General features: G+C 33.0%; 2 protein-coding genes across 2 annotated transcripts in view; both read right to left on the bottom strand.

Moving 5' to 3' along the window:
* LOC125051743 (dopamine D2-like receptor) overlaps window positions 1–27,597 on the bottom strand; it is a 122,721-nt gene that overhangs the window by 12,867 nt on the left and 82,257 nt on the right. The gene's annotated exons all lie outside the window — the stretch shown is intronic.
* LOC125051742 lies at window positions 796–6,550 on the bottom strand. Its single transcript, XM_047652278.1, has 6 exons — window positions 6,371–6,550; window positions 4,664–5,321; window positions 4,347–4,531; window positions 3,159–3,330; window positions 2,099–2,626; window positions 796–1,175 (listed from the first exon to the last, which is right to left on the bottom strand). Exons 1-6 carry the CDS (start codon window positions 6,386–6,388, stop codon window positions 931–933), a joined length of 1,806 nt encoding a protein of 601 aa, XP_047508234.1. The 5' UTR covers window positions 6,389–6,550; the 3' UTR covers window positions 796–930.

Below are 27,597 nucleotides of genomic sequence, written 5' to 3'. Positions count from 1 at the left end.
TATCTAAGAACATAACACTTTAAAACTATTGACGAGATTGTACGCTAGATTAAATAAAACGATTTGTAAATTCTCCTTATTATTATATGTTAACAACCAATCAGGTCTTTGAAGGAATCTTTAATCTAAATATATAAAACAAAGTCGTCCTAGTTACACTACTTATAACTTAAGATCGGCTGGACCGATGTTAGCTATCTCTTTTTTGGTGGATTACTCTCCGCTCCGAATAGCAGAATAAGTAATAAAGTATCGGATAAGTTATCGAATAACAATAAATTAATTAATTAATTTTACGAATGCAAACACCATGTGGTGCTATCTGTTGACAAAATTACGCACCATTTTACATCGAATTCGTGTCAGTTCAAGAAATTCCGCTCTTGAAGTGAATGAGAAGATGCATAACATTAACCAGGCTATGATCTTGATCGAAGACATGTGTTACCTTATCAAAAAATGTTATACGTGTATCAGAAAGAGCTTTAAAATGCAGTATCGCAATATTGGCGCTAGAGAGAAGAGGCCTAATGTGTAAAACTGACATTCTTCTTTCGCAATGGCAAGCAGTAAAACATTTCTGTATTTGCAAAAAAGTTGTATTAATGTTATTACCTTAATGAAATCCTAAATTAAGTTTAACTAAAGTTAACACGCTATTATTAGACTGGTTAGGCGGCACACAGTTAGCCGGGTCAGCTATTATACTATAAAGTAAATCCTTAGTTATGTAATAATGTACTTGTCAGAACGCTAAACTAAAAATTGTAATGCATGATAAAATAAAACTACTAATAATTCATAATTTATTATACTTTTTTGCCACAATAACCTTATATATAATTTTTAATTATAAATCAATCAATTGAAAACTGTGGACATTCAATCACAAAGAACTAATTAAATGAAATTTATTCATGCAATTTAAAACTAAAAGCTTTGGTTCAAACTTTCTTCCGGGAACGAAAACTGTTTTAGCAACGACGAATTCTCCGCTGAGTGTGTTCTTAAGCCCACCATATCCAGATTGGGTCTAATTGGTGGCCTTCCACGGAGCCTCCCTTCGAACTTTGGACGTTTGTGATTCAGCGGACTGTCGTCAGATATGTCTTCGTACTTGCGTTTAGAGGTCGATGAGGATGTGGAATCGTGACAATAGGATCGGTGTGGTGTTTCTAAAATATAAAACTAATTAATTGTATCCTATGCAAATATGGTTTAATAATGTCAAAACAATTATTTTAATATACAAAATCTATTTCACCTCCAAACTTGGCCAAATTTCTCAAAGCTTTCTAAAGCATAATAACGTTTTAGTATCTACTCAGTTTGAACTCATAAACAAGCTCTTAAAGCTGAATAAGCGATTTCACGAACACGTAACAGAGTTAAAATATCAAACATTATTTTAATGTACTTAGTTAACTACATCTGTTATCTGGATTAATTCGATTTATTGATTTAGATATACGAAGCAACACAAAACAAAATTGCTAAAACTTTCTCTGTATTTTACAGTGAAAACAAACGCTTGGTAATTCTGCTGCTAAAATAAATATAATTTAAACTAGGAAACAATGAAATTAAATAAGAACAAAACAATTTAATATTTTCTGATTGAACCTGATCAAAAAATTAATATCCTTGTTATCCCCTATGCTAAAAAGATGAAAACCTTTATAGAAAATTCTTGTATGGAAAGCGGCAATATTGCATCGCAGCTCAACGGGTAAACCCTCGTGTTTCATAATTGTTTTCCTAACATCGTATGAAAACAATTTTCTATGCTGAATTTTTAAAATATTGTCAGCACTTTTGATATTTTATAAGAACGAATTAGGTAATTGAATAAAACTCATTCTGCATTTTGCTGCGCGCAGTAGACGTAGCACATACTAGCGGCTGTGTAAATTATAGTAGGTACCATAAGGACATTATGTCGATATTTGAATATAAAGGAAATTACGATTCATTTTTCTTATAAACATAACATCTTAAAAATATAGGCTGTATAAAATCGATCTAATTGTATTTTGAATTGTATATTTACAGTATGAAATTGGTCCATATCAGGCAATATCATGTAAATCGTGTTTACCTTTGTCGCCCCAAAACACCTTTTTCACGACCTTAGTGACAGTCGACCAAATGTTTTCCTTCTCGACGATAGCGTCTCTGTCTATCTCGTTAAAATTTTCACTGCCATCATTCGCCATCCTTTGCACGCTCACCTTTTTCTTCGTTACTGTAAATTTAAATTGTATTTCTGTATCGTCCTCTTGGGTTCTGATAAGTGATGTGAGGCATTTCTGTAGCGATCCTGCGATGTTTGCTGTGAGCATCGTTATTGCATTGTTTGGTTCAGAATCTACGCACGAACTAAACAAGTCCGAATCTTTCGTGTTTTCAAGGCCTGGGCTATCTTTGAAACTTATAGCTCGAGCGAGAACGCTATGTTCAGCCTGTGGTGTTTCCTGGCTCTTCTCTATTTTGTTGAGTGGGGTTTGCGTAATCGTTGCCACTCTGTTCTCAAACCTATTAAGAAGTGCTTGAAATCGTGGATTAGTGATAGTTCTTTTCGGTTTTTGTGGGCCTGGAGTTAACATTCGTTTTGGCTTGCGATAGACTGGAAGAACATTTTCTATGATTAATATTACGTATAGCATATCGTTTCAATAGCGTTAAAAATGTCTAATCTGTGTTTGTGCTTATGTGGCATTTATTTAAAAAATATTTTATGTGAGTATTTTATTTCATCACTAAAACAATATGAAATCTAGCAACAGAGAAGCGCTGTATAAACAAAATTGCAAATTGTTTAATTAAACGTTAAGGAGTAAAACAGACATTGTAAACGATCGGTACTAACTTCGAATTACACCTGTTCGCATTATTCTACAATGTACACAACAACAGAGGTAAGTCAGCTTGTCTCACATAAAAGTTTTACTATCATCGTTCATAAAGAAAGGAATAAACTTTATGGCGCTGAAACAAAGCTGGATCAGCGTATTGCAGTGCAATCAATTAATATTATTTCACAATCATACTTTTATTTATAGGCTTAGGAAGTTCCGATTTTTTCCCGATTTTGATTTAATTCTTGACTATTGTCTAGTTATAGACGTAATTGGTATGGCTATAAAATAGATATGTACCCCGCTTAATATTAGGAGCGCCTTGGTTGAACACAGTTCCATCAGCAAATGTGACCTTTTTCTTGAGTGAAGAATCATTAGAATCCTGAAAAGTGACCTGCTTTTCTGTACTCTCTTGACTTCCTCTACGACTGTCTACGATAATACCTTTCAGTTTTGGCATTTCCATTGGCTGTAAATATAAAAAAAAAACATTTAAATAATTAAAATAAAATAACACGTTGACTTAAAATAACAGCCAATTAGAACGTAATCGTTATAAGGACATATATTTTAAAATAAATTAATAAACGACAATAATTAATAATATTTGGTCCTTTATATGTCGCCAATAAATAAATTAATGCCGGATATTGAAAATAGAATCCTTCATTAACAATCAAAAATGTGATAAACAATGTATTAAGCATATTTTATTTTGATTAGACAATACTGACTTCAAGAATACAGTACAATACAATTGTCTGCAGTGCGGATAGCGAATAACTTTGTCTTAGTAAAAGTTTAAGATATTTTGTTCAGGTGAATTCAAATAATAATAAATATGCGTAAAATAATTTCCATGCTGTTAATTTTTATTTCTTAACTGTTATCTTAAAGATCCGGTTTCAATAAAAGTACATTCCTGGAATCGATAAAGATACAAATTGAAAGTTGCATGCAAGCGACGGCGTTGCTCACTAAATATTTGAATATTCTTCAAATAGAAAGAAAATACGAATAGGTATCTCCTTTTATGACGTCTCTGAAATATTGGCAAGTGAAGAAAATATACGGATAACGTTAGACGATACAATATAAATATTATATTTTTGATATACTGAATATATCACGTGACATTATGCGTATTACGCGTGTATGTGTGAGTTTTATTATAAAGTCGAAGAGTTTGTTTGGATGGATTTAGGAACTTCTGATTTTATGTTAATGTCTATTTATCGAGGAAGGCTGTTCCAGGGGAAAATATATGTATATGGTGTAAACATTAATTCGCAGGAACGGTCTCCTTTGGGTAACGCCTGTCCAAAAGTGATAGTGTCTCAAGCCCCTTTTATCTTTAGTTATAAATAAAGAAAATAAAATAAAATACTTGCAAGCCTCGATCGATCGCTCTAACGAATATATTAAATACTATTCAGAAAGTTATTTATGTTCGAAAACATTTAATTTCTTAAACCTTAAGTATACCTTTTGTGATGGACTATCAGCAGTCTCAATTTCTGATAGTGGAGAATCATTTGCAGTATCAGGAAAGCGAAGCCAGCCTTCTGTTGCTGGGTTAGTTGGAGTACTAGTGGTAACAATCTGTGCCAATTTTAAAACGTGTGGAAGATGTGAAGTCGGCGTCGTTACCTGCTGGCTCGCTTCTGGAACTGATACAAGTTATGATCATTTTTGCCGTCTAATAATATGTAGGTAATATTATTATAGTTTCGGAAACACAACTAGGATTTAACATCAATATAAAATGATAAAGATAATATAGAAAAAAATCAAAGACGTACCTTCCATTTCATCATTTCTGGAAGGCGTTGGTGTTTTAGGATTCATATTGAGCGAAGCATCATTCAAAGTCTCTTCATCTTCATCGAAAGCAGCCTGCCTCAGCATCCACTTCTTGACATGTGGCGTTTGTCTCAATTTCTTAATATGCGGGGTATTTTGCTTATCAACCTTTGGTGTTTTAGGGGCTAAATTCGCATGGGGCGTTTTATTACCTTCTATACTATCGTCCTCACTAGAATCGTATTCTACAATGTGGGTCTTTCTTAGTATTGGCGTAATCACTGCAGTTTTGCTTGATTTATTAACAGATACAATCGCCTCAAAATTATCGGTATCATTTCGCATTTTCTCGTAAATAGAATCAAACTTTTCTTCAACATCATCTCTTTTGAAACTACACAATTCAGATATAGTAGTACACTTGTCTAGATCTTGGAAGTCCTGCATTGTAGTGTATGTTTGTTGGCACTTTCTACACCGGAGCGGAAGGTGGGTTGTGAGGTGTTCAATGAAGTCTTGGTTAAGGTATTGGGGATGACAGAGGAAGGGGTTGCCACGGCAAAGGGGGCAATCATAGGTTAGCTCATGAGCTCTTTGCTCGTGCTTCCAGCGGCAATCCGCACAACAGAATCGTAATTGACAAACGATGCACGTAACCTGAAATTGTCAAGGAGTGTATCAATGCCCTAACAGTTAAAAAACAGCATATCTTTAGTTAATAGTACACTTAATTTATAAAATAACTGTACAAAACATAAATGCTATATTATCTACTATATTAAGAAAAGGGAAAAGTGGGTCTGAAGACAACCGAGACTTTATAATTGTTTATTTTTATTTATTTACTTTATCATCGGATTACGCCTGATAATGTATTGGCATGAGAAAGATGTATCGACCATCGACGATCATTAGCTGTGCGAGGCGCACGATTAATTGTGATTGTGATCGAAACATAAAATTACAATTAATATAATTTCCGTTCTAACATTCATTTCCATTCAATTATTATTATTTGTTCCGTTTCAAACGACCACAAAGTCACAATGTAAACTTATACATAATGCATATTGGAAATAAATAAATTACCGTTAATTACTGAATTTAAATTGATAGCGTTACACCTAAATCCTTTAATCATGGAGCCAGCGACCGACAGTAAATTGAGGAAAATCTATCGAAACAATCCACTTGTAATTACTACACTGTCACTGCCCAGGCGCATCACATCATCGTGGATTAACATATTTTGTAGTGAACAACATAATACTTTAATCCTCCAACTAACTTCATAAATTATTATTTGTATTATTTCATTGACAGTTTTTTATCAGTTTATATTCTGCTTCTGTTTTTATTTAATGAATATACGATATTAAGAACCAAATTAAAGAAATGACAAGGATATCTTTTTAACAAGCAAACTGTTTTTAGAATTATTTCATAATTATTTTGTATATATACCTGTACAAAATTAAATTTACTTTTTTCTATTGTGTCTATAATCATCACATAATCTACTCTTAATGTATGTTAGAAAGTCCACAGTTATACATATGTCGGTGATTATTGTTAATATATATATAATTATAATAATATAATATATATAATACATAATACGCTATACAAAATCCCAAATGAGTAATTTAATAACATATTGTTGGGTGTTTAACAAATAATGATAATTAATTAAAAATTTTACTCACCTCAATCGGACTCTTCATTGTTCACTCATCACAAATACTTTTAACGTTAAAAAACAAAGAATTAACAACATGTTTTCTCTAAACAAAGTGTTTATTTTATAAACCCTCCGAATCATGTAATTATTATGGTTTATATAATAAAACACTAAATAGTAGGCTATTCCTTATAACTATTTTGTCCTACCTTCATTTTTGAAATGTGATGTGTCAAAATCGAATTCTTCTGTGACATTGACACATTGATTTTGGATATTCTATTATTATTTGTATAGAATATCTAATAAGCATAAGTAATAATACTTGGGTACCTAACTTATATATATTCCAATAGATTTTTTGCTAGACATAGATATTTAAAATTTATACATAGGGTCCAAAGTCCAATAGAACATACTTGGGTCGATTCCCGCAAACAAAAATAATACTCGCAAATGGTGGCTTACTCTTCTATAACCGATGCAAAGACTGAGTACCTTTTAGGATGAACTTTAAAGGTGTTATTCTTTTACATTTAAATTGACGTACGAACAATATTAAAATAACATTAGCATAACGAAAATATTTCAATTCATACTATAAACGATTTTTTTTGTTTTATCTAATACCTAACACGACAATTATTAATGTACCAAGTCCCCAGTGCGCCAAACTTAGTTTAGAATAGCCGTGTCACTGAAAATTAAGATTAATGGATTTCAGATTGTAGATTAAGAAAATACCTAATATTATCCTAGTTTGTGCAAAATTTCGTCATTATATTTTGACATTTTAATTAATGATGTCAAAGGCAAACACCGCGTCTTTTGTAAATGAAGGGTAAAATATAATAAATACTACTGGTATTATTTTAATAAAAATGTAATATAATTTGATCGTTTAAATGGGCGATAAACTAAAGATGTTGTATTGTTATTATTCTTTTCTGGTCAGCCTAAAGTTTTAAGGTATTTTCTTACATAATAATTTTCTCTAGAAAATTCTACAATCTCGTAAGTCAATCATTATAATTCAATAGAAAATCGTCTCAGCCAGAGCCTGTTTTTTTTATAACTTTAAGTTGGTATATATATATGTTTTTAAGTAATTCTTGATGTGACACGAGGCAAACACGTAGGCGGATCACTTAAAGTTATGTGCTTCCCGCCGCCCAGGGACACCCGCAACAACAGGTAGCTTGCAAGTGCGTTGCCGGCCTTTAAGAAAGCAGTAAACTCTTTGTTTTAGGCCCCTATGTAGGTAACGATTCGGAAATACCTGGGATAGCAGCTTATTTCATAAAGTGTGTTAAAAAGCGCTCTGTAGTGGAACGCCAGACTTCTAGGTGGCACCGGTGAAAGTTACCATTCAGTCCTACCGTCCAAAGATTTATCGCTTTAAAATGTAGTTGTTGAAAAAGAAATCTATGAATGGATCAATCCATAGTTGATAATTTTGGATCTACTATCAGAGAGGTCGATTACAAGGCGTCTAAAAGCCAAAAAAATTGTTTTGTAGTATGAAAATTATATTTCTAATAAATTAAAACTATTTTGATGTATAAAGAAAATACTTTTTTACCGGATTGAAGTTATGTATGTAAAGAGAATGATCTCTTTAATTTGAATATTCGCGCGCACTGCTAGTTCGTGAGTGAGCCGCGTCGTGTCACGTCAAGCTGGCTGCCATTGTCCAAGATGTAAAGGACAAATATGCTGAGATTGTTGAATTGTATTTTAATCTTATTTGTTTCTTTACTTACAGGTGAGATTGTGTTAGTCTTGTAAGGATTGTATCAGTGTGTAACCTACTCGATAAATAAAATTGCATTCTTTACTTACAGAGAAACAAATAGAAGTTTTATTTAGCCTCTTGCAATTGAAATACAAACTATTGTCTTATATGTATTATTATAAATTTACAATTATTTTACATAATTTTAAAATTTTCCGAAGTTTCGCGTGCTTTACAGTCACCGTGACCATGCACGCTGTTTTGCCAGTTTTCTTTAAATGTGTAAAAGTTATTCCAATAAAAGACAATACTATATTTTGATGTATTTTACGTTAACTTGAGACAAAAACCACCATTCCAGTCAGCATCGCAACGCTATTTGGGAGTTACATAATACCAGTGCAGCAAATGGTAATACAAAAGTAATTCGTAAAAAGAAACCATCTTAAATTGTCCTTACTATTTAGATTTCACTTCACTTGCCTGGAAAGGTAAATTGTAGAATTGACCTTCATTAAGAATTATACAAAATAGCTGTAATCAAATCGTATAAAAAAGTTTTTTTTTATTACAATAAAAACATAATTGGTCAGAAAGAGATAAATTGATGAATTCGACATAATGCTACTAGAATACAACAAAATGATTATAAGCCAATACTAATTAAATGAAAAATAAAACTGGAATAGTAAAATATATTAACTTAATATTGTATTTGTGTGTGGCCACTCTGGGTTATTATGAATAAGTATAGTAACAGGCAATGTATCGACACTAACAACAAATGTAGCAACACCTACGTTTATTTGTTTTCTATGTTTGAAATTTCGTACTTCTATTTTATTGGTAAAAAAACTACTTTTAACTTGAAATTACACTCTCAACTGTTTTTTTTGCAGTTGCAGTTGATATTAATTTATTAAATTATGATTTTTCATTGAATTTTGAATTGTTTAATAAATTCACACACTTACATTTTTGAATGGCTTCACAGATTAGTAAAAAGTTTTCTCTGTAATCATACCAAAACAATAGAAACCAGACTTTAAAGTGTAACTATAGGTAAAACTTTTCGCGAATTTTCTCTGCCCCGAATCCGTCTTACAATAACGCCTAAGTCTATTCGTAACTTCTCGACTTCAGGGGGGACCGGTCTTTTAGTCCACGGGGACGAGTGGTCAGACTGATCGAAGTTAGTCTCTTAAGGTTGGTAAAGGAAAAGACCATCCACTCTCACTCCAAAAGGCAAACCAGTATTAATTAATTTAATATTCAAAATATGCATAAAATTGACGAGTTGTAGCCTATCTAGTATTTTTTATACTTTTACCTAAATAATTACTACGATATTTTTGAGACTTATACTTAATTTTAGCTTCCTGTAAATGAATACACCGAAATTAGTTGTATAATTGAGATTAAATCACTTAAGCCCGGTGTAAATCTCAACGCACCCTCGTCACTGTCTTATTCAGTTCCACGTCTTCCGGATACAGCTACTTGAGAGCACTATGAACTCGATGTTACGCGGATAAAATCAATCAATATAAAAATACCTAACGAATAAAATTCCTAAATTGTTTCAGAAATATAAACTTCTGAAGGTATTTTGATGCTTTCGCCAGAAGTAGAAAGTCAACAGGTTCGTCTCAAAGTCAAATAAATATTTGTCGAGTGTCTAAATTAATTTAATCAAAATCAAATGATAATGGAATAAGAGTCATTACAAATATATTAGAAAGTAAAAAGTACTTTCGATCCTAATAATTTTTTAATTGCTAAATAGTATATTTGAATTACTTTCTTAAATCTGGTCAGACGGTTACGGCAGATGTCTACTGTCAGCAACTGGAAAAGCTAGCTGCTAAGCAACCAAGGCTGATCAATTGCTCTAGGCCACTGCTGCTTAACGACAACGGTAGACCACACACTGCACAACAGACTGCTACCAAATTAGAGGAGCTTCAATTGGAATGTCTAAGACATCCACCGTACCCCCCGGACGATTACCAGTTTTTCGAAATTTGGATAACTTCTTGCATGGTAAAAACTCAACTCGGATGGGGCAGCCAAAACCGCCTTCAAAGATTTTATTGATGGGATCAATGAACTATCTATAAGATGGCAAAAGTGCATGGATAGCAATGGTACAGACTTTTATTAATTAAATATATTCTATTAAAAAAAAATCTATCCTCTCATACAAAACGCCAATTTCATATTATTTATAATATTATTATTACGTACGAGAAAGTTTACGTCTTATAATATTAGGTCCTTACACCTAATATTATAAGACGTAAACTTTCTCACTAATAGCGTCCATCTTCAATTTGTAAAAGAATCACGTCTTGTGTAAGAAGTCATTTGGATCGGATGAACGATTTGATTGCTGGCTTCGGTAAAGACCGGCGCACATTCATTAAAATTACCTCTGTTCACTAAACTTTGTTGTTTTGAAAGTTGTAAATGCATGATTATTAAGACCAATTAAAGGAAGCCAAACTACTATAATATATCTTAATCGGTACTTGTAAATGATACTATTGTGGTCAGTCAAATAAATAATGTAAAAGAAAAGATTCTGATATAATATTCTACAATCACGCAATGCTAGGAAATGAATGAAAGGAGAATATGCATTTCAATGGTACATTAATAACCTTTTACATACTATGAGCTCGTGTTTTAAATTTTTCTATAACACATAAAGTAAATCTAAATTAAATTCCCATATATAGTGCACGATTATGTATGTTTCACCTAAATAGTTGCGTCTTGTATCCGCAACCTAATACTAACCGGTCACTTTGATATTCTCCGTACAATCTCGCTTTTCATCAAATTCCATTCCATAACAAATAATATTTCTGTCCTTCGAGTATATTCTCGCACATTTCTATTGATGAGGGATCCATTATGCTTCATTAGGAATCGAGGGAGGAACTTGTATCATATATTGTTTTGTTACCATGACAAAAGAACATCCACAGCATAAAAATATTTTTACTTGCATTTTATCACACTTGTGTTTATGAGTGTTGTATAATAAGTGAGTAAACCGCGTGTCAGAATATTAAACAAATAATCAAAACAGAAAAATTCTAATTTATTTATTTAATTATAAGTTCTTAAACAACCTGTATGCATAAAATTATACAATAAAATATGACATCACAAATTTTACTCACATACACATCAGTTATATTAGAACATAAGCAAGCCAACAAGGAAAAAAATTAAACAAGCAACCCCATAAAGAAACAAAAAAAGTAACTAAAACTAAATAAAAACTTAAACCCCATTAAGTGCATGATACACAAAGTTACGGTAAGTTGGAAGATAATTGTAAAATATATCAATATTTTCAACAATGCTAGTTATTAGGTTGTAATAGCGAGATAGCCTATTTACTGGACCATTAAAAGTAGCAGATAAGCGAGCCGTACGTATAGAAGACTTTTAGTTTTAGGATTACAAAGAAAGGAAAAACTAATAATTATTGTTACTCTTTTCTTCATCTATGAAAAATGTTATCGGAATTTCTGTCGCTTGTTAAATGTTACGTGAAGGGTCTAAGCATAAAGGATGGCATATGTTTCTCAATAGTATAAGAAACAATAATAAGCTGACTAAACTCTATAGTTGGTTAAACAAGTAACTAACACGTCGGTGAGACCTGTTGCAAATACCTACTTCTTTAGCCGATTTTGGACTGACATTGTACTGACCATTGCTATATTTTACTCTAAAATAGTATATTACAAACAAATTATACAAACAAATCTAAATTCCTATATTATATTAAATTAACCTAGTTTTTGGTATTTGCTATAAAATAATTTAAACTCCTGAATTTCATTTTTTTATTTCAATAAAGTTCAAGAATACTTAAACTAACTTCGTGGTTAGTTGATAAATTATCTATAACAACTGTTTGCCAAACGTGATTTATTAACAAATTTTTATGCCTTTATTTAGACTAAAATATGTTTAGAATAAAGTAAATATGTAGTTTTAGGACTGAGCTGGCAAATCTCCATAATTATATCGCACCTTGATAACGACAACGTCACTACACAAAAAAGGTACTTTTGAGTAATAAGCGATCAAAATTCCAAAATATTCGAAGAATGCAATTTTGGCTTAAATGAAGATTTTTAAGTCCGGTTTTCAGCAGTATTCATAGGAAACAAAGTCAGTTTTAAGATCGGCATACTAATTTGATTTCAACCCCTTTAGAACACGGTATTTTTTGAAAATTTCGTTTAGTGTCACTATCATTCGTATTTTATTTATTTTGTGATATGGCTCCAAATTAGGAATAACGTCACTAAACCTTCAGACATTGCTTGAAGATCGTAACATGCTACTATATGATTCTCGTCTACTGCTTTTTTATCGTTAGTTTTTTCTTCCCTACTCTTTTCTTTTTCTATCAAATGTTTATTGTAATTCTCTTGAAGCTTTTCTTTTTCAACTGGTTCTGCATTTTTATACGCAACACAATCGCCACACTGATCTTTTTTAGGAATAAAAAAACTTATGTTAAAATCTTGATTAAACACCTTCCGATATATATGTATTTTAACGAAATCTTCACCCTTGTCTTTACAATCTTTCTTGTAGTTATTGTACAAATCTGTAATATTTTTACCACCATCAATGTATTCTCGTGTGGTTTGTTTCCTCAAATAATGGCTCTCAATTCTAGGAATACTATCGATGTGTCGTCGGACGCCAGACAGAAGATCCTCTCTAACTTGATTATGTTTTTCATGTTTACCACGCAGATCCGGTTCAATTATCCCAGAAGAATTCAGTTTTTCGATTACAGTACGTATCGGTCTGTCATTGATCCCCAAAGTCCTTTTAAAGTAAATCTTGCAAACTTTTTGTTTTATGTTGTCAATAGTTAGATAAAATGCATGTTTAGGTTTCCGGTTGCTGTCTATTTTTTTATATTGATATTTGGGTTTTACTTCAGTCATGTGTTTGGCAATAAATTCTCTTTGTAGAGACACAGATCCTAAATTCCAATACCTGTCAAAAACAACTTTTCGCTGATGCTCTGTTAATTTCTCTGAACATTTTAATCGACAACGATCATTGCACGTAGGTCCCATTTCCCTCGCAGGTTTCAAGGTATTTGATCTTAAACATTTGTACTCTACACCCCTATTGCGTAGTTTCTTAGCTAAAGCTGCTTTGTTTACACCTGTCTTTCGTTTACGCGACTTTTTTGACGGTGAAGAAGTACTTGGACATTCAGTTGGAAGCTCACAAGGCATGCCAACGTCTCTTGACGAGTCTACGCCATTATTTATTATTCTCATCGCAAGTGTTTTCAGTGGCAATGGATTATTTATGTGATTGACCACTTGTGATTCTACTACCAACGATTCGTCTTGGTTTTCAGTGGTTTTGTCGTATGGTGGCAACGATAATCCAAACCTGTGAATAACTTGAGTGGCTATAGTTTTTAAAGAGAGTGGGGTTTTTCCGTTATGATTGTGTGTTGAGTTGGAGTTAATAGGAGGGTTGTAATTTTTAACATTGTCTACAGTGAATTGATTATCTGAGTTATTGCTGAGGAGCTCATTAGTGATGTCTGTATAATCGCGTTCTAATTCAGGTATACTGCAATCTTGGTCATCTGACGAAGACATGTAAATGTCTTTCAGTAGCTGTAAAGTAGATAATGATTGTATTTCAGGTAATTTAATTGTAGGTTCTTGCTTTTTTTAAGGTGTAACTATTTGTTTTTGTTTTTTTGGTGGAGGACGACCCTCTGTTTTTTCACGTGAGATGGATTCTGTGTCAGAAGAAGAACTACTGGAGTCAGAGTCGGAGCTGGCGGAATCAGAATTGGTGCTGGTGGAATCAGAAGTAGAGGTACTAGAACTCGATCCAGAAGACGAACGTGAAGAATTTTTTTTTAGCGTAGTTTTGTATTGAGCTTTGCAACTTTGCTTAACGGGTTTCTTTGTAGTACTTTGCAGTGAATCATGTGACGATGAACTATCGGCGGCAGAAGGTTTGTATTCTTTATCGTCATCAGAAGCAGGAGAAAAATCTTCGCCAGAACAAGAGAAACACGATGATTTTCTGTTTCGAAAACTCTGCGTTTGCTGCACATTTTTAGGTCTCTCAGTTAAATGTGACTGATTTTTTTTTGTCTCAGACGCAACGTTCGGCGAATAATACTTTAATGCAGGTTTGTATACTTTCCTATTATTATCTTTCTCAGCAACACGTAAGTTTTCTTTTTGCGATGGATTTTCAGAGCTTTGTAAATTATGTGGAAAATTTGGCTGATGATCATCTTCTGAAGCGAATGAGTTATCTTCGGAATCGAACTTATTCAAATCTTTGATTATATTTTTTAACTTCAAAGACCGCGGGTTCGGAGGTGGCATTGTAACTGTAAATAATAAGATATGTTTTTGTCAAGCTTGCAAAATGCTGTCACAAAACAAACTAAAACGTTTACCAATTAACTTAGAGAGAAATAACCATGAAAATACAAAAAAAATAAAGGCTTATTTTCTGAAGTGTCGTAATGTTTATCTTACATTCGATTATTTTTGAAGAGAATTTAAATGACATCGGCTTTATCACTAATATGTCTCTAACAGTTTAAATAATAATAGTGATTTCTTACAAGGAATGACAGTGAAGAGTCACTAAAGAAACTGTGTCAATATCACTTTTCAAAGCAAATTAAACATAGTGAATTCAATTAACTATCAATGACACTTTTAACATAATGTCGTTGTAAGTTGACGAAAAAATACGAGATATTAAAGTAATAGTGTCATTAAACGAAAAGTGACATTAATACTCTGAATGAATCGTTACAGATTTGTTAGAACTTAATGTAATAATGTCACTTTCACGATAAAGACGATATAGCTTTAATTAAAACATATAACTTACCGGTTAGATTTACTGCAAAACGACACTAAACAAAAAATGACGTTATCCTTCACAGACCAAGCACTTATCTCTTTGACGTCCCCGTCACTACTAAAAATGTGCCGATATCACGCCACGTCATACGCTCCGCCCCCTTAAACGACATAACGACACCACGCCATCTAGCGGTTTCTATGAGACCTACGTTCACAGGAGTCTTTGCATTTTAAAGTTCATGCCTAGTAATGAAAGGTCGCGCTCACAGTAAAGATTACCTGATTTTCGTATAGTGACGTTGTCGTTATCAAGGTGCGATATCAATACGACGTACTAAAATTAGGACGATTTCAATGTTGGTAAAAATAAATCAAGTCTTCTATCAAATAATTGTATGTATTATTAAAAATTAATAATTTTGTATTCATATATAGAAATATCAATTTTAAATCAAATAAAAAGAAAATATTTTTATTTGTATGAAAATTCGCCACGGTTCGGGTTCGCATGTACTTAATTTTCTTAGTGATCACTAGGTGGCGCTAGCAGTCCCTTACATCGCGCTAGCGTTGTGTTAAGCTCATTGCATAAGTATAGAAAGGACTGAAGTCTGAATTTATCTTCTGATGCTACATTGAACACAACGATTTAATATCCTCGGGAAAAGTAATTATTTTTGAGGGTGATTTAGTACATAGCTGTACAATAACCTATTTTAAAGTCTATGACCTATGTATATTGTAAAATGTAAAGTGTAAGCACTTAGCACTAAGCTTGTCACCCGTAAGAACTAAAGGCCGATTTACATTATCTTAGTGTTTAGGAGAGTTCTTTAGTACAAGTTCTTCTTTAGCGTAGCGTTTACTAAAGCAAGTAGCGTTTACATGTTTCAACTAAAGTACTATCCTAAAGCACTCTCCTAAACACTAATGATAATGTAAATCGGCCTTAAGATAAAAGATTCATATGTCATAGTATTATACGTAGTAGTTACTACTTACTAGACAGTAGACAGTAGTTAGTAGTATTTAGTAATACTATGAATCTTACGAGTAATATCTAATTAAATCGATTTTTATTCACTACGTATTAACCGTGAGGTTAAAGTTAGAAATAAATAATCGATTTCTGCGAAAGAATCGATTTTTTTCTATTTTTAAACATTTATGGTAGGGGAGCCCAAGAGGGGATTTCGGGATTTACTAAAGCGCGGCAGATTAATATATAGGGGGATACCTTGTACCCGGTTAAGTACCTCCACAAAATATGAGGCCCATATATAAGGCCGCCCGTGAAGGAGACAGGATCAGATTAGTAAAAAAAAATTGACCATCAGAAATTCCCGAGCGCGTCAGATTAAGGTAGGGTGAGTTAATTACATCCTAAAAAGTGTATATTCCACTAATCTGACAATTTGAGAGTGACGGAAAAAAAGGGGAGGGCAACAAAGTTGTAAAAAAAAACCGTCATCTCGACATTCTCGAGCGTAGCTAATTTTTTTTTTTTTGAAGGAAATAATTCAAGAATAATGAAAAATATATAATCTGACGATTTCCGCAAGCCGAAATAACAAAAAATCGTCGATAAAGTTAAATGCGTGCAGCTGCGTGATGCCTACATTTCCTTTAACCGATCGGAATCTACTAAACGGCGTTCTAAATATTTCCCTCAAAATTAAATTTCCTGTAAATTTGAACCGATTCGGACCGATAGATTTTGAGAAATTTTGAAAAATCTTAAAAAATAAGAAATAATTTTTTTTGAAGTGGTTTCTTTATCGATCAACTTCAAAAACTAATCCGCCTTTGAGCTTGAAAAACCACGTCGATCGCCACCAAGCTGGTCAAAAGCGGTTGATTAGTTCGAGAGATATCGTGAACGAAAGAAACCCGAAAAAGTGTTTTTTCGGGATTACTCCGAAATTTGTGGTTCGATCAATTAAAATTGCAAAATTACTTATGAAGATGATAAAACTGCGTCGAATGCCGCCAACCGCATGAAAATTGCTTGATCCATTCAAAAGTTATTGCGGTTTGAAAATTCCAAAAATAGTGTTCTATGAAACTTCTATCAGACTTTCGAGCTGGGAGAGCTCAAATGCATAGAAATGTTCTTTCTTTGAACTCAGCGAGCTCAAAATATCAATTTTAAGCGCCCAGGAATGGAATTAGCGGGAAGTTGCAGGGATGGCCCTTTAGGTGAACCGTTTTTCTAATTTTTTTTTGTCAGATCAGGCGAATCCCTCTAGATAATCGTCAGATTATGAGACAGTACGTTTAGAACATAAAGATGAACCACATATATCTTAATCTGACGCGCTTGAGTATTTCAAAATTGCGATTTTTTTTTGCAAATTATAAAAATGGCCGTGGGTTTGCGTCCCATCGAAATCGTCAGATTAGTGAATGAGAGCTTTTTTTTGGTGCACTTAACACTCCCTTAGAAAATCTGACGCGCTCGATAATTTTTATTTTTTTTTCATTTTCAACCCTTAAATACAACCACCCGCATCATGCAAACGATCAGATTAACATACGTACATTATTAAAAATACGTAGGGCATTGATGCTATCAATATCTGACGCGCTCGAGGATGTCCATGCAACAGTTTTTTTTTACATATTTAACAATCTATAGCCGCTTCCCCCACCGATGAAAAGGTATATATCATGTAACATTTTTTTCTTCTTATTATCTAAGCTTTGCATCCCAATAGGTCTCTACGACGCTCGAGTAAATCCCCATTTAGCATCGTGGGCTCCCCTACCATTACATGCTTTTCATATTTTAGTAATAAACCTAAGAGTTCAATTAACAATTTATTAGGTTAAAAATCAAATAATCGATATGAATAAAAAATAACCAATTCAAAACTAACAAAGAAAGCGAATGTTTTTTTTAAACATTCAAGATGAGGAATAAGAAAATCAAATATCATTATTGATATTTTTTATCGTAAAGGGAGGGCAAAACTTGCTGAGTTTCTTGCCCGTTCTTCTCAGAACAAGGCCTCCCGGTAGTTTTGCGAACGGATGGCGTAGTCTTGCTCTTTCGTGAATTTTGTAAACGTTGCTGACATTCATAAGCATGCTCTAAGAAGCATCTAAATTGAATAAACGTATTTTGATTTTGATACAAATTTTCAATACCGTCAAACGTTTTATCATTATAAAAATGAAATGATGAGCATCTCATCAAAATAACAACTTTATTGCCTTAAAAACTAAAATATAAAACAAATATTTCGTTAATTTTAAAGTTTAAACAATCAAAAGACGAAAAATTATTGGCACTAATTCTGTCTCGTTTTACGTAAGAGTAGTATTAAAATAAAAGTAACGATAAGTAGAAAAGCTAAACGACAACGTTAACGTATTGTCACAAAATGTTAAAAAATTTTACATTTGATTAGAATAATTATTATAATAAATTTTCAGGTAAGCCGTTTAAAAATTATAATTTTGATAATCTATTTTCTAAAATACGGTGTCGTGTTTTCCTGACCATATTTCCCGTTTTGGAAAATAATCTTTCGGATGGAGCAGAAGTAGCCATCACAGAGAGATGCTTTAGAGCCAATTCGGTTAGCTTAGGAAAAGTCCCTTCAGAGCTCTTCCAGACATCAAGAGGATCTACCATAAGGTCCGATAACGGTGCCGCAACGTATAGGTCCAATTCGGTATTTTTGAGTTTCGTGATGTACCTGCTATATATCTTCTCCGTTGACCGTAGATTTTGATGAAACAGATGATCAGAACTAGCCACCTCCGCATTATCATCATTTTTGGTATTCAAGTTTAAATATTTCTTTGTTTAATTTAATGTTTTTGAGAAGGATAAAGGGTCATCATCTAAATGATTTTTTTCTCGAATAAATCTAGGTAGGATCCAAAAACTTTGCAACCGAAAAAAAGAGCACTTTTTGGATGTTTTCGAATCTTTTATTAAATAGCGCACTGTTTATAAAAATCGATTAAAACGCTTAATTTATATTATCGATTTATTTATATAATCGAATATTGGTTAACCACTGGGTACTAACACGGCTGACGCGGTTGTCCCAAATTGTTATAGCTAAAGGTCCTCGATACCCTGGCAGCTCACAAGAATATATTGAAAAAGTGTAAGTGGTATGTAAGATATTGTTGAAGACTCATTGGTCTAGTGGTTAGTACCCCTGACTGCGAATCCATGGGTCCCGGGTTCGATCCCCGGCTGAGGCGAACATCGATGTGATGAGCATTTGGTGTTGTTCTTAGGTCTTGGGTGCTTAAATATGTATTTATATGTATATCTATCTATAATATGTATGTATATCCGTTGCCTAGTACCCATAACACAAGCTTCACCAGCTTAGCATGGGACTAGGTCAATTGGTGTGAATTGAAAAAAAAAAAAAAAAGGGTGCGTGTACTTATGTACGCGCGTAAGAAGTTATACTTCTTTGGCATTATTAAAAATAGTTTTTGATTGCATGCAAATAATTAATTACAATTAAATAATCAAAGACTGGAAAAGGAGTCATTAAAGTCAATAAAGTTCAGTTTACATTTGAAAAATTAATTAAATAAATATTTATTATTATTCTCTTACATTAAACAAATAAAACACTATTTATCTTTAAAACATTTTTATTTCATTATACTATTTATTTTTAAGTGACTGTCTTCATCAGAATTTCGGTTTGTAATTTTAAATTAATCATTACTTGGTTGTGCATCTACGAGGCTTCTCCAAAACTAAAACTACTACATACTTGCTTTCTGCAACAAATAAGAGAATATTAATTTAAGCTCTGTCCATGCAAAACTTAATTTTTTTTATAATTCATATTATACATTTTTTAACACATTTATATTAATATAATTATATAAATGTGTTAATAATATAATTTGTAGCACATGCTACAGACCTGGATAGCAACTTTCTTTTATTCTATTTAGAGATAGAGATAATTTAAATATAATACCGGTGTCTTCCTTGTAGGTTTCTTTGGAGTTGTTTGGGGATTCTTGTTGTTCAGTTCGACATGATTTTCTTTAACCTTTCTTTAATCCTACAAAATAATGAAATTGTTAAGTTATGTTGTCACTGTTGTGCACACCTTTGTTTGGCTTTTTTAGTATTCAAGTTATGTCAAAACTGATTTATTACCTTGTCATTGTTGGCTTTTGGGATATCAATTGTTTCCAAAATGATTTTATTTGTAATATCCTGAAATATATAAATAACATCTATTAATTTAAGTATCATGGTGAGTGGTTCGCACTCAGGTATTAAGGTGTATTATACCCACTGTCCATTATAAGTGGGAATGGGCTCACTTCTGGCTGGACAGAGTTTCGGTACTACAAGTGCAACATGGATGTTTTGAGGTATTACAATATCTCTAACTACCTGTAGGGGAATAAAGTACTGTTGTGAGCATATGCCTATGCTTGAAAGGTTGAACCTTGAACATCACCATACATCATATTTATAATTAACATTCCTACCTCGACACCATCACAATCAAATTCATTGAAATCTACTTCAAACCGTTGCGGTATCATCTCTGCCATATCCATTGTGTCTCGAGAAGGTGATGGTGGCTTTGTTCCACCTCCAGTTTTAGATGTTTCACGGCGATAAGATGACAACTCTTTTTTTGTATTCAATTTAGTGCACTTCCACTGATTCATCAATTGTTTTTTGTCTCTTGTCCTTATATTTGCTAGATTAAATCTGAAAAATTACATGTTTTGATTAAATAATGTGGTCATTTTTTTGAGATGCAGGTACTTATTAAAATGTTTACTTCTCTGTTATATCGCTCCAAGCCTTCATTTTCTCCTTATTAGTATTCGTGCTTAAATCTTTGTTCTCAATTATTGATATATAGAATATTTCTAAAACGTTGCTGTAACAAACGCAATAAACATAAGCAATGAATAATGGTTCATGTTTCAGTTTTAATCAACAATAATACTCGATAATACCTACGGATAGTTAACCTCAATTGTATTGAAGCACTCAGGAAGGTTGGCACAGTTTTTTCACAAATATTTTATCATATTAATTAGTTTTGATTTAGATATTAAATTTAAATCACTTCTGATTATAATTCAGACGCACATATAAAATTCGCACTTGTATAATGAAAATAACTAGATACATAGATAATCTTTTATTTTAAACAATAATTCAAACTCCTATATTTGTTTAAAAGGTAAATGTCAATGTCAGATGTCAATTGTCATGGATATTCAAAATTCTTGTTAAGCTGCTAAGCTAAGAAATAGAATATGCGTGAAGTTAGCTTATATTCTATTTCTTTTGTAGATTGCGCACGCTATAATCACACTCCGAATTTTGTGTCATAGGTGCGCGCGCATCGTAAAATTTCACTCTCATCAAATTTTCATAACGCGCCTAAAGAAGTATAACTTCAAAAAATCATATTGGCATATTTCTCTGTTTTATTAATTTCTCGCTTCGTCCCAGGCGGTGTGGCGAAGACTCCTTCAAGCCTTTAACTATTGCGGTGAGACAGACGAATAGGTTTGACTCGTTTCAGAAAATCTTGAACCTCCTATCCCGTAGAACTCTGTTACCTGCTTATTTATTATACACACTAATTATATGTTGGGCCCGAACTGAAGGGTTGTTAGTGCAGCTTGCTAATACACACTATATTATAGTATTATTTGTATACTCCTCACACTTATTTCCAATACATTTCTCAGTTCACTGGCTGGCAAGCTGTTCACTCATGTAATCTTGTAATATTTTTGTAAGCTATATTATTTTACTATATTTTATATTATAGATAGGTTATTTACGCTATATAATACTTATGCTTCCGCGCAACAGCATATCGTAGAAATAATTATCTTGGCGGTTATCAGAAATTTGTGCGAGGGCAGAGCGACCGTCCGACCGAAGTACATAATAAAAATATTATTCACTAGCGGCCTGTTCCAGCTACGAACATTAATATTTTCTTTGTTTTATTTTTATATGTTTTGGGAAAGATATAGCCACCATAATATTTAGGTATGTACTCAGGGATAATGTAAAACTCTAATGGTGAAAGAAATTTTCATCAGATCAGAACACTGACCCTTGCAAAGTTGTTGTGGTATGCTGGTAGTATAAAGCCAAAAATTTAAGAGTATTAACTTTGACAGTCGCAGGTATTGCTGTGACGGACAAGAGATATCCGGAAGCGCAAATACCATCATAGGTTTCTAACATATATCTTTGACATAATATTGTTTTTGTATGCAATTAAGATATTGTTCTCGTATTATCCGTAGGTCTGTCACAGCCATCGCAAACCCGCCACGAGCATTAGACAATTGAATATCTAATCATAATTTCCGTGTGGCATGAATTACGATTTTGTTTTATGTAAGAGGAGGAGGAGGTTATTATTATTATTAATTATTATTAAGAGGAGGTAAAGGGGCAGGAGGCTCATCTGATGTTAAGCGATACCGCCGCCCATGGACACTCACAGTGCTAGGAGGCTCGCAAGTGCGTTGCCGGCCTTTTTAGAAATGGTACGCTCGTCGAAGTCGAATTTGTTCCGAAATACGTCAGTGGGCAGCTGGTTTCACATAGTAGTGATGCGCGGCAAAAACGCTCGAATTCCTTTAGCATAAGTGTAGCTTAGCTTGTAAATATTAGAACAGCTGATGTGGTATCAAAACTCGAAACTCAAAAAGTATGAGAAAGATGTATTTGAAGTGAGGTTCATTATACTTACTTTGTTGATATGGAGTAAATAAGTCAAACGAGACTGCAATTTGAATAAATTTTGCAACAATGAATTGAAGAATTCTGTGTTCACTATGTATTTTCAATTCAAGCGCATGGTCGCTTAAGAAAAGAGTCATAGTCTAACTCTAGTCAGTAACCAATACTAAAATTAGCAAAGTATTGATATTGAACGCATGACAAGAACGTTTGTGAAATATTAACAAGAATTTTAATAAGGAAAACTATGGTAATTTGCTTCGACATATTTAGAACTTACTCTAATAAAGATATTGTAAGCCAAGTTTCTTAACACAAATATATCGTCGCTTATCTATTCACCCATTTAATATTACGTATTTTTCATCCATTCAAAAACATTCTAAGACAAGCCAAGCCAAGTTTGTATGGGACTAAGGAAATTATAAGCACGGGAAATTTATTGGAGTAATTTAGATAAAATATCCCAATATGCAGTGGAGCAAAATCGTAACAATTTGGACTAATACCTAATACCGGCAATTGAGTCGGCTGGAGTGTTCATTATTATGTACTATAATACTCGCCTTCAGCGCATTTCTCGCCATTTCTAACATTTGTATAATAGCCGAGTTGCGTTAAAATACATCAGGTTTTTAATCCCATTATTTCCGTCGAGAGAATTGTATTTAACTGTCTTTATTGTTACTTTTATTTGGTCAAATGCTTTCGGAAATTATTGATCACGTATTTGATGCGCTAGCGTTGGGTGTATTTTGATTTGAATTCCTGGCATATAACCTTGTTAGCTTAGACTGTCCTAAATGTGTAGGATACATATTTTATCTTTCAGATAAAACTACAGTTGGCCATTACCCATGAACTTAAGAAATGTATGATAATAATGCAGTGCACACCTAGTGAAATCCATCGGTACGCAGCAGTGATTTTATTCACAATCTGGGTTTAAAGTCGCACGCTGAGCCAACATTGATCTAAGTAAGTGAAGTAAAAACTAAACTATTTAATGTGACAGTGATAATGGTTTTTACTAGTATTTAACAAAAATGCACCTAACTGAATTATCGTGATAAGTTGCTTCAAGACTCCTTGATTACTTGAAGCCAGCTTTGCGCCGTAAAGACGTCTTTCTAACTTCCTTCCTTTCCGAACTAAAACTATGTTAGCGTAGTCTCTTCTGCCTCATATTCTCAATTACGGAATCATGCACCTCTGTCATGAATGACGAGCTATTTTAAAATTTCTGCCATCGCTTTATATTTGGTCTCAGGATATATGATCATGTGTCTAAATTCCGCAGACATCCTGGCTACCTATTCAAATTAGACATGACCCTCATCTACTCCATGTTCCAATCCTCCATCTGCAAGCCTTTTACTTCTTTCTTAAAAGTGAATTTAAACACTTGGGTCCGTGTATTACGCTCCTCTAATAGATGAATTGGTGGATGCAGAAGTTCCATCTCACAGCTCCTCCTGTTTAAGCGAGTCTTTTAGGATCTCCGCCAACAAGTTGTGGTATATGCTCCTCGACTCACTACGAATGGCTACCTCTCTTACGTGTTTTAAAAGTCTGCTACATGAACACTTCTTAACCATAATATCCTCTCTATCTGTTCAATCATGACTTTTTAATCATACGGTTTTTTTGTTGTAATCATAAATATATTATTTTAATGTATTTATAACCTAGCATTAATTGTGATTCATGACTCTTAAGATTAGCTTTTAGTTTTTTTATTTTAGATGTTAATTTATTGTTATCTGTATTGTTATTTTTGTAAATTTGGTTATGCACTTTAGCCGTAATATTTATTTTTTCTTTTCCTTACAAGGGTTGCCAACCTCTTAGGGTTAGATTATTCTTATTAATATACTCTGCAAAAAAATTAACCCAACCTTATATTTAATATTTAATTATATTTACCATTTAACTAGGTTCCATTATAAGTACAAATGATACGATTACAATTGTTGAACATTTTACAAGAAAAAAATCGTAATAAACGTAAAAATGTGTGGAAGTGGCATAACTCGCTCCTGCGTGTTTTGTCACGGAACTTCGTGGTTATACACGTTACCCGCAGATGAGACCGAATGTTATTGTCTGCCGTGGAAAATATTCGCGCTTCGTGCGCCTTATCACTCGAGTGGTGGGTAGCATAGGCTTTTAGCGCAGTGATGACATCATGCAGAAGATGAAATGGTACTAGACTTTATAATTGTAATGCGGAGATAGGGTATTTATACATGAAGCGAATGGCATGAATTATGAAGTATAACTTATTATATTCCAAACCTAACCAAGTTACATAAACGTAGTTGTATAATATTTTCTGTGGCTCGCACCTTTTTCTTTTCACTGCTATTATCTAGCATAACGCGGAGCCCACGCTATCTAGAGCACAAAAGACGAAACACAATGCTCTACGAGAAACAATCATTCTTTATGTAAGTTTATAATATGTTATTATAAACTTACATAAAGAATGAACTTGTTTCAGAAGATTTTTAACTTTTGTGCACAAAAAGTTTATCAATAATTCATAATATATTATAAAGCATAATATATTATAAAGCATAAAACGGACCCAATTAACGTCTAATTTTCACGAACGTTTACAAGTTTAGTCTAACAATCGAATAATGGCCATCCATAAGAATCCATAAGAGGCGGATTAATCTAATATATAAAATTCTCGTGTCGCGGTGTTTGTGGTTAAACTCCTCCGAAACGGCTTGACCGATTTTCATGAAATTTTGTGTGCATATTGTGTATAACTGAGAATCGGACAACATCTATTTTTCCCCCTAAATGTTAATGGTAGTCCACCCCTAAATGATTATTTTTTAAATTTTTAGATTAATTTTTTTTTTATGATTCAGCATTAAAAAATACATACAACCCTAATTTTCACCCCTCTACGATCAACCCCTATTTTTTTATTATGATATACATGGCAAAACGACGTTTGCCGGATCAGCTAGTTATTATCTAAGATCACATCTCGTTCCGACCTTTATCAACAAAATACGTTTAGCCCTTAGCCGCCGAACAAATTGAATGACAGATCACAACTATGTCGTCTGACAACTGACAATTGACAGATTGACATGGGTTCCGCGCGTCATTGGCCTACGCGAATTGATAAACAATATTATTATTCGATTACTGTAATTATTTTGTTCGTAATTTCTATGTAGTTATTTCGTCAAATAGTATTAAATGTTCCAGTGTTACAGTGTTTTTCATTGACTAATAAAAAATATATTTCTCGATGAAATGGGAATACCACTGTAATGGAGTTTTTTCGTTACATCATTTTCGTTTTAGGAATAGATTATGCAATATAAGATTGCAGAAGTAAACAGATTTAAATTTTGAAGGCACGAAACGCTTTTTCATAAAACGATTATATGCCTGAACGTACTCAACCCTTTAACCTGTTGAAAATTGTCATATTACATGATTGAAATAAATATTTTATTGTTCCGTTTCTGCTATTAGAAATCGCAGGTGTAATCTAATATATAAAATTCTCGTGTCACAATGTTCGTTCCCATACTCCTCCGCAACGGCTCGACCAATTCTTATTCAATTCAATTTTCAATTCTCATGAAATTTTTTATACATATTCAGTAAGTCTGAGAATCGGCTGCTATCTTTCTTTTCTTTTCCCCTAAGCGATAAGGGATGTCCACTCCAAAAAAAATATTTTAATTTTCTAGATTTTTTTTTGTTTTTATTTTTGTATGATACAGCATGCAACCCCTTAATTTTCTCCACTCTACGATCAACCCCTATTTTTTATTATTGTAGATAGTTATTTTTATTGAACTTTAAAAATGTTTCCTAAAAATAATATACATTATACATGGCAAACAATACGTTTGCCAGGTCAGCTAGTAGTATTATACTAATAAAAAACCTTATTCAAAGACATTTAGGTAGAATATGAAGTAATTAAACCACCAAGTCGGTATAAAATAACTTTTCGGCCCGAAAACGTCGTGTCAGTAATTTAATAAGCGCCCCAGGGCAAAAAACTTGAACGCTTTGCCGGGCTATTGTGAACAGTGTCACTAATGTGTTACCGACTTTACAACTTTCGGAATAAAGCTTATAGATTAGGAATTTTTTATGAGTTTTAATTCTTTTGACCTTTTCACGAATCTTATTACTTTGAAGTACTTTTTATACTTAATTGTGTTTAGCGACACCTACCATCAGTTCGATGACATCATGCCCTGATTTGGTCTTTCGAAGTGTCCAACCGCTAAACAAATAATAAGTACAAATTTCTATATCAGTTTCTAGTGTTTTCAAACTGACCAGTAAGTGGTTAGATGTCAAGTGATACCTTCCATGACACTTTTGAGTGTCTGCTGGAAGTCTTACTAATGCGCTATCGGCTTATTTACAACAAACGCTCTTGGCAAATGCTGATAGCCACAAAACATAATTACTTATTTGACTTACTTAATTACTTAATTGTTTATGATACTCAAGAGTATCATACACTATTTTACAAATATTATTATTATAATTGGCTTAGTAGAAATGTCACTGTGTGTCGTCAGTGGCGCGTGTATGTGAGTTACTATGAAAAACTAAAGTGTACCTCTTTGGATAAAATAGTTGTCGACGTCCGCTTAACGAGCTCTTCGATGTTATCTGTCGACAACGTGTTTATGGACTGACAGGGAAAAAATGTCAGTGTAGCGGACTGACAGGCGATATAGAACCGTGTTGACAGCGTTGTTCAGATTCAGAAAATCGCCTGGCGCGATTTGTATAGCTATACGATTTTTACTATTTGATTTTCAGTTTTTTTCATAATTATTCTGCCTTAAGTTTGCTAT

This window comes from Pieris napi, chromosome 8, assembly GCF_905475465.1.
Source record: "Pieris napi chromosome 8, ilPieNapi1.2, whole genome shotgun sequence".
NCBI classification, from domain to species: domain Eukaryota; kingdom Metazoa; phylum Arthropoda; class Insecta; order Lepidoptera; family Pieridae; genus Pieris; species Pieris napi.
This window is presented reverse-complemented; position numbering and strand designations above follow the sequence as displayed.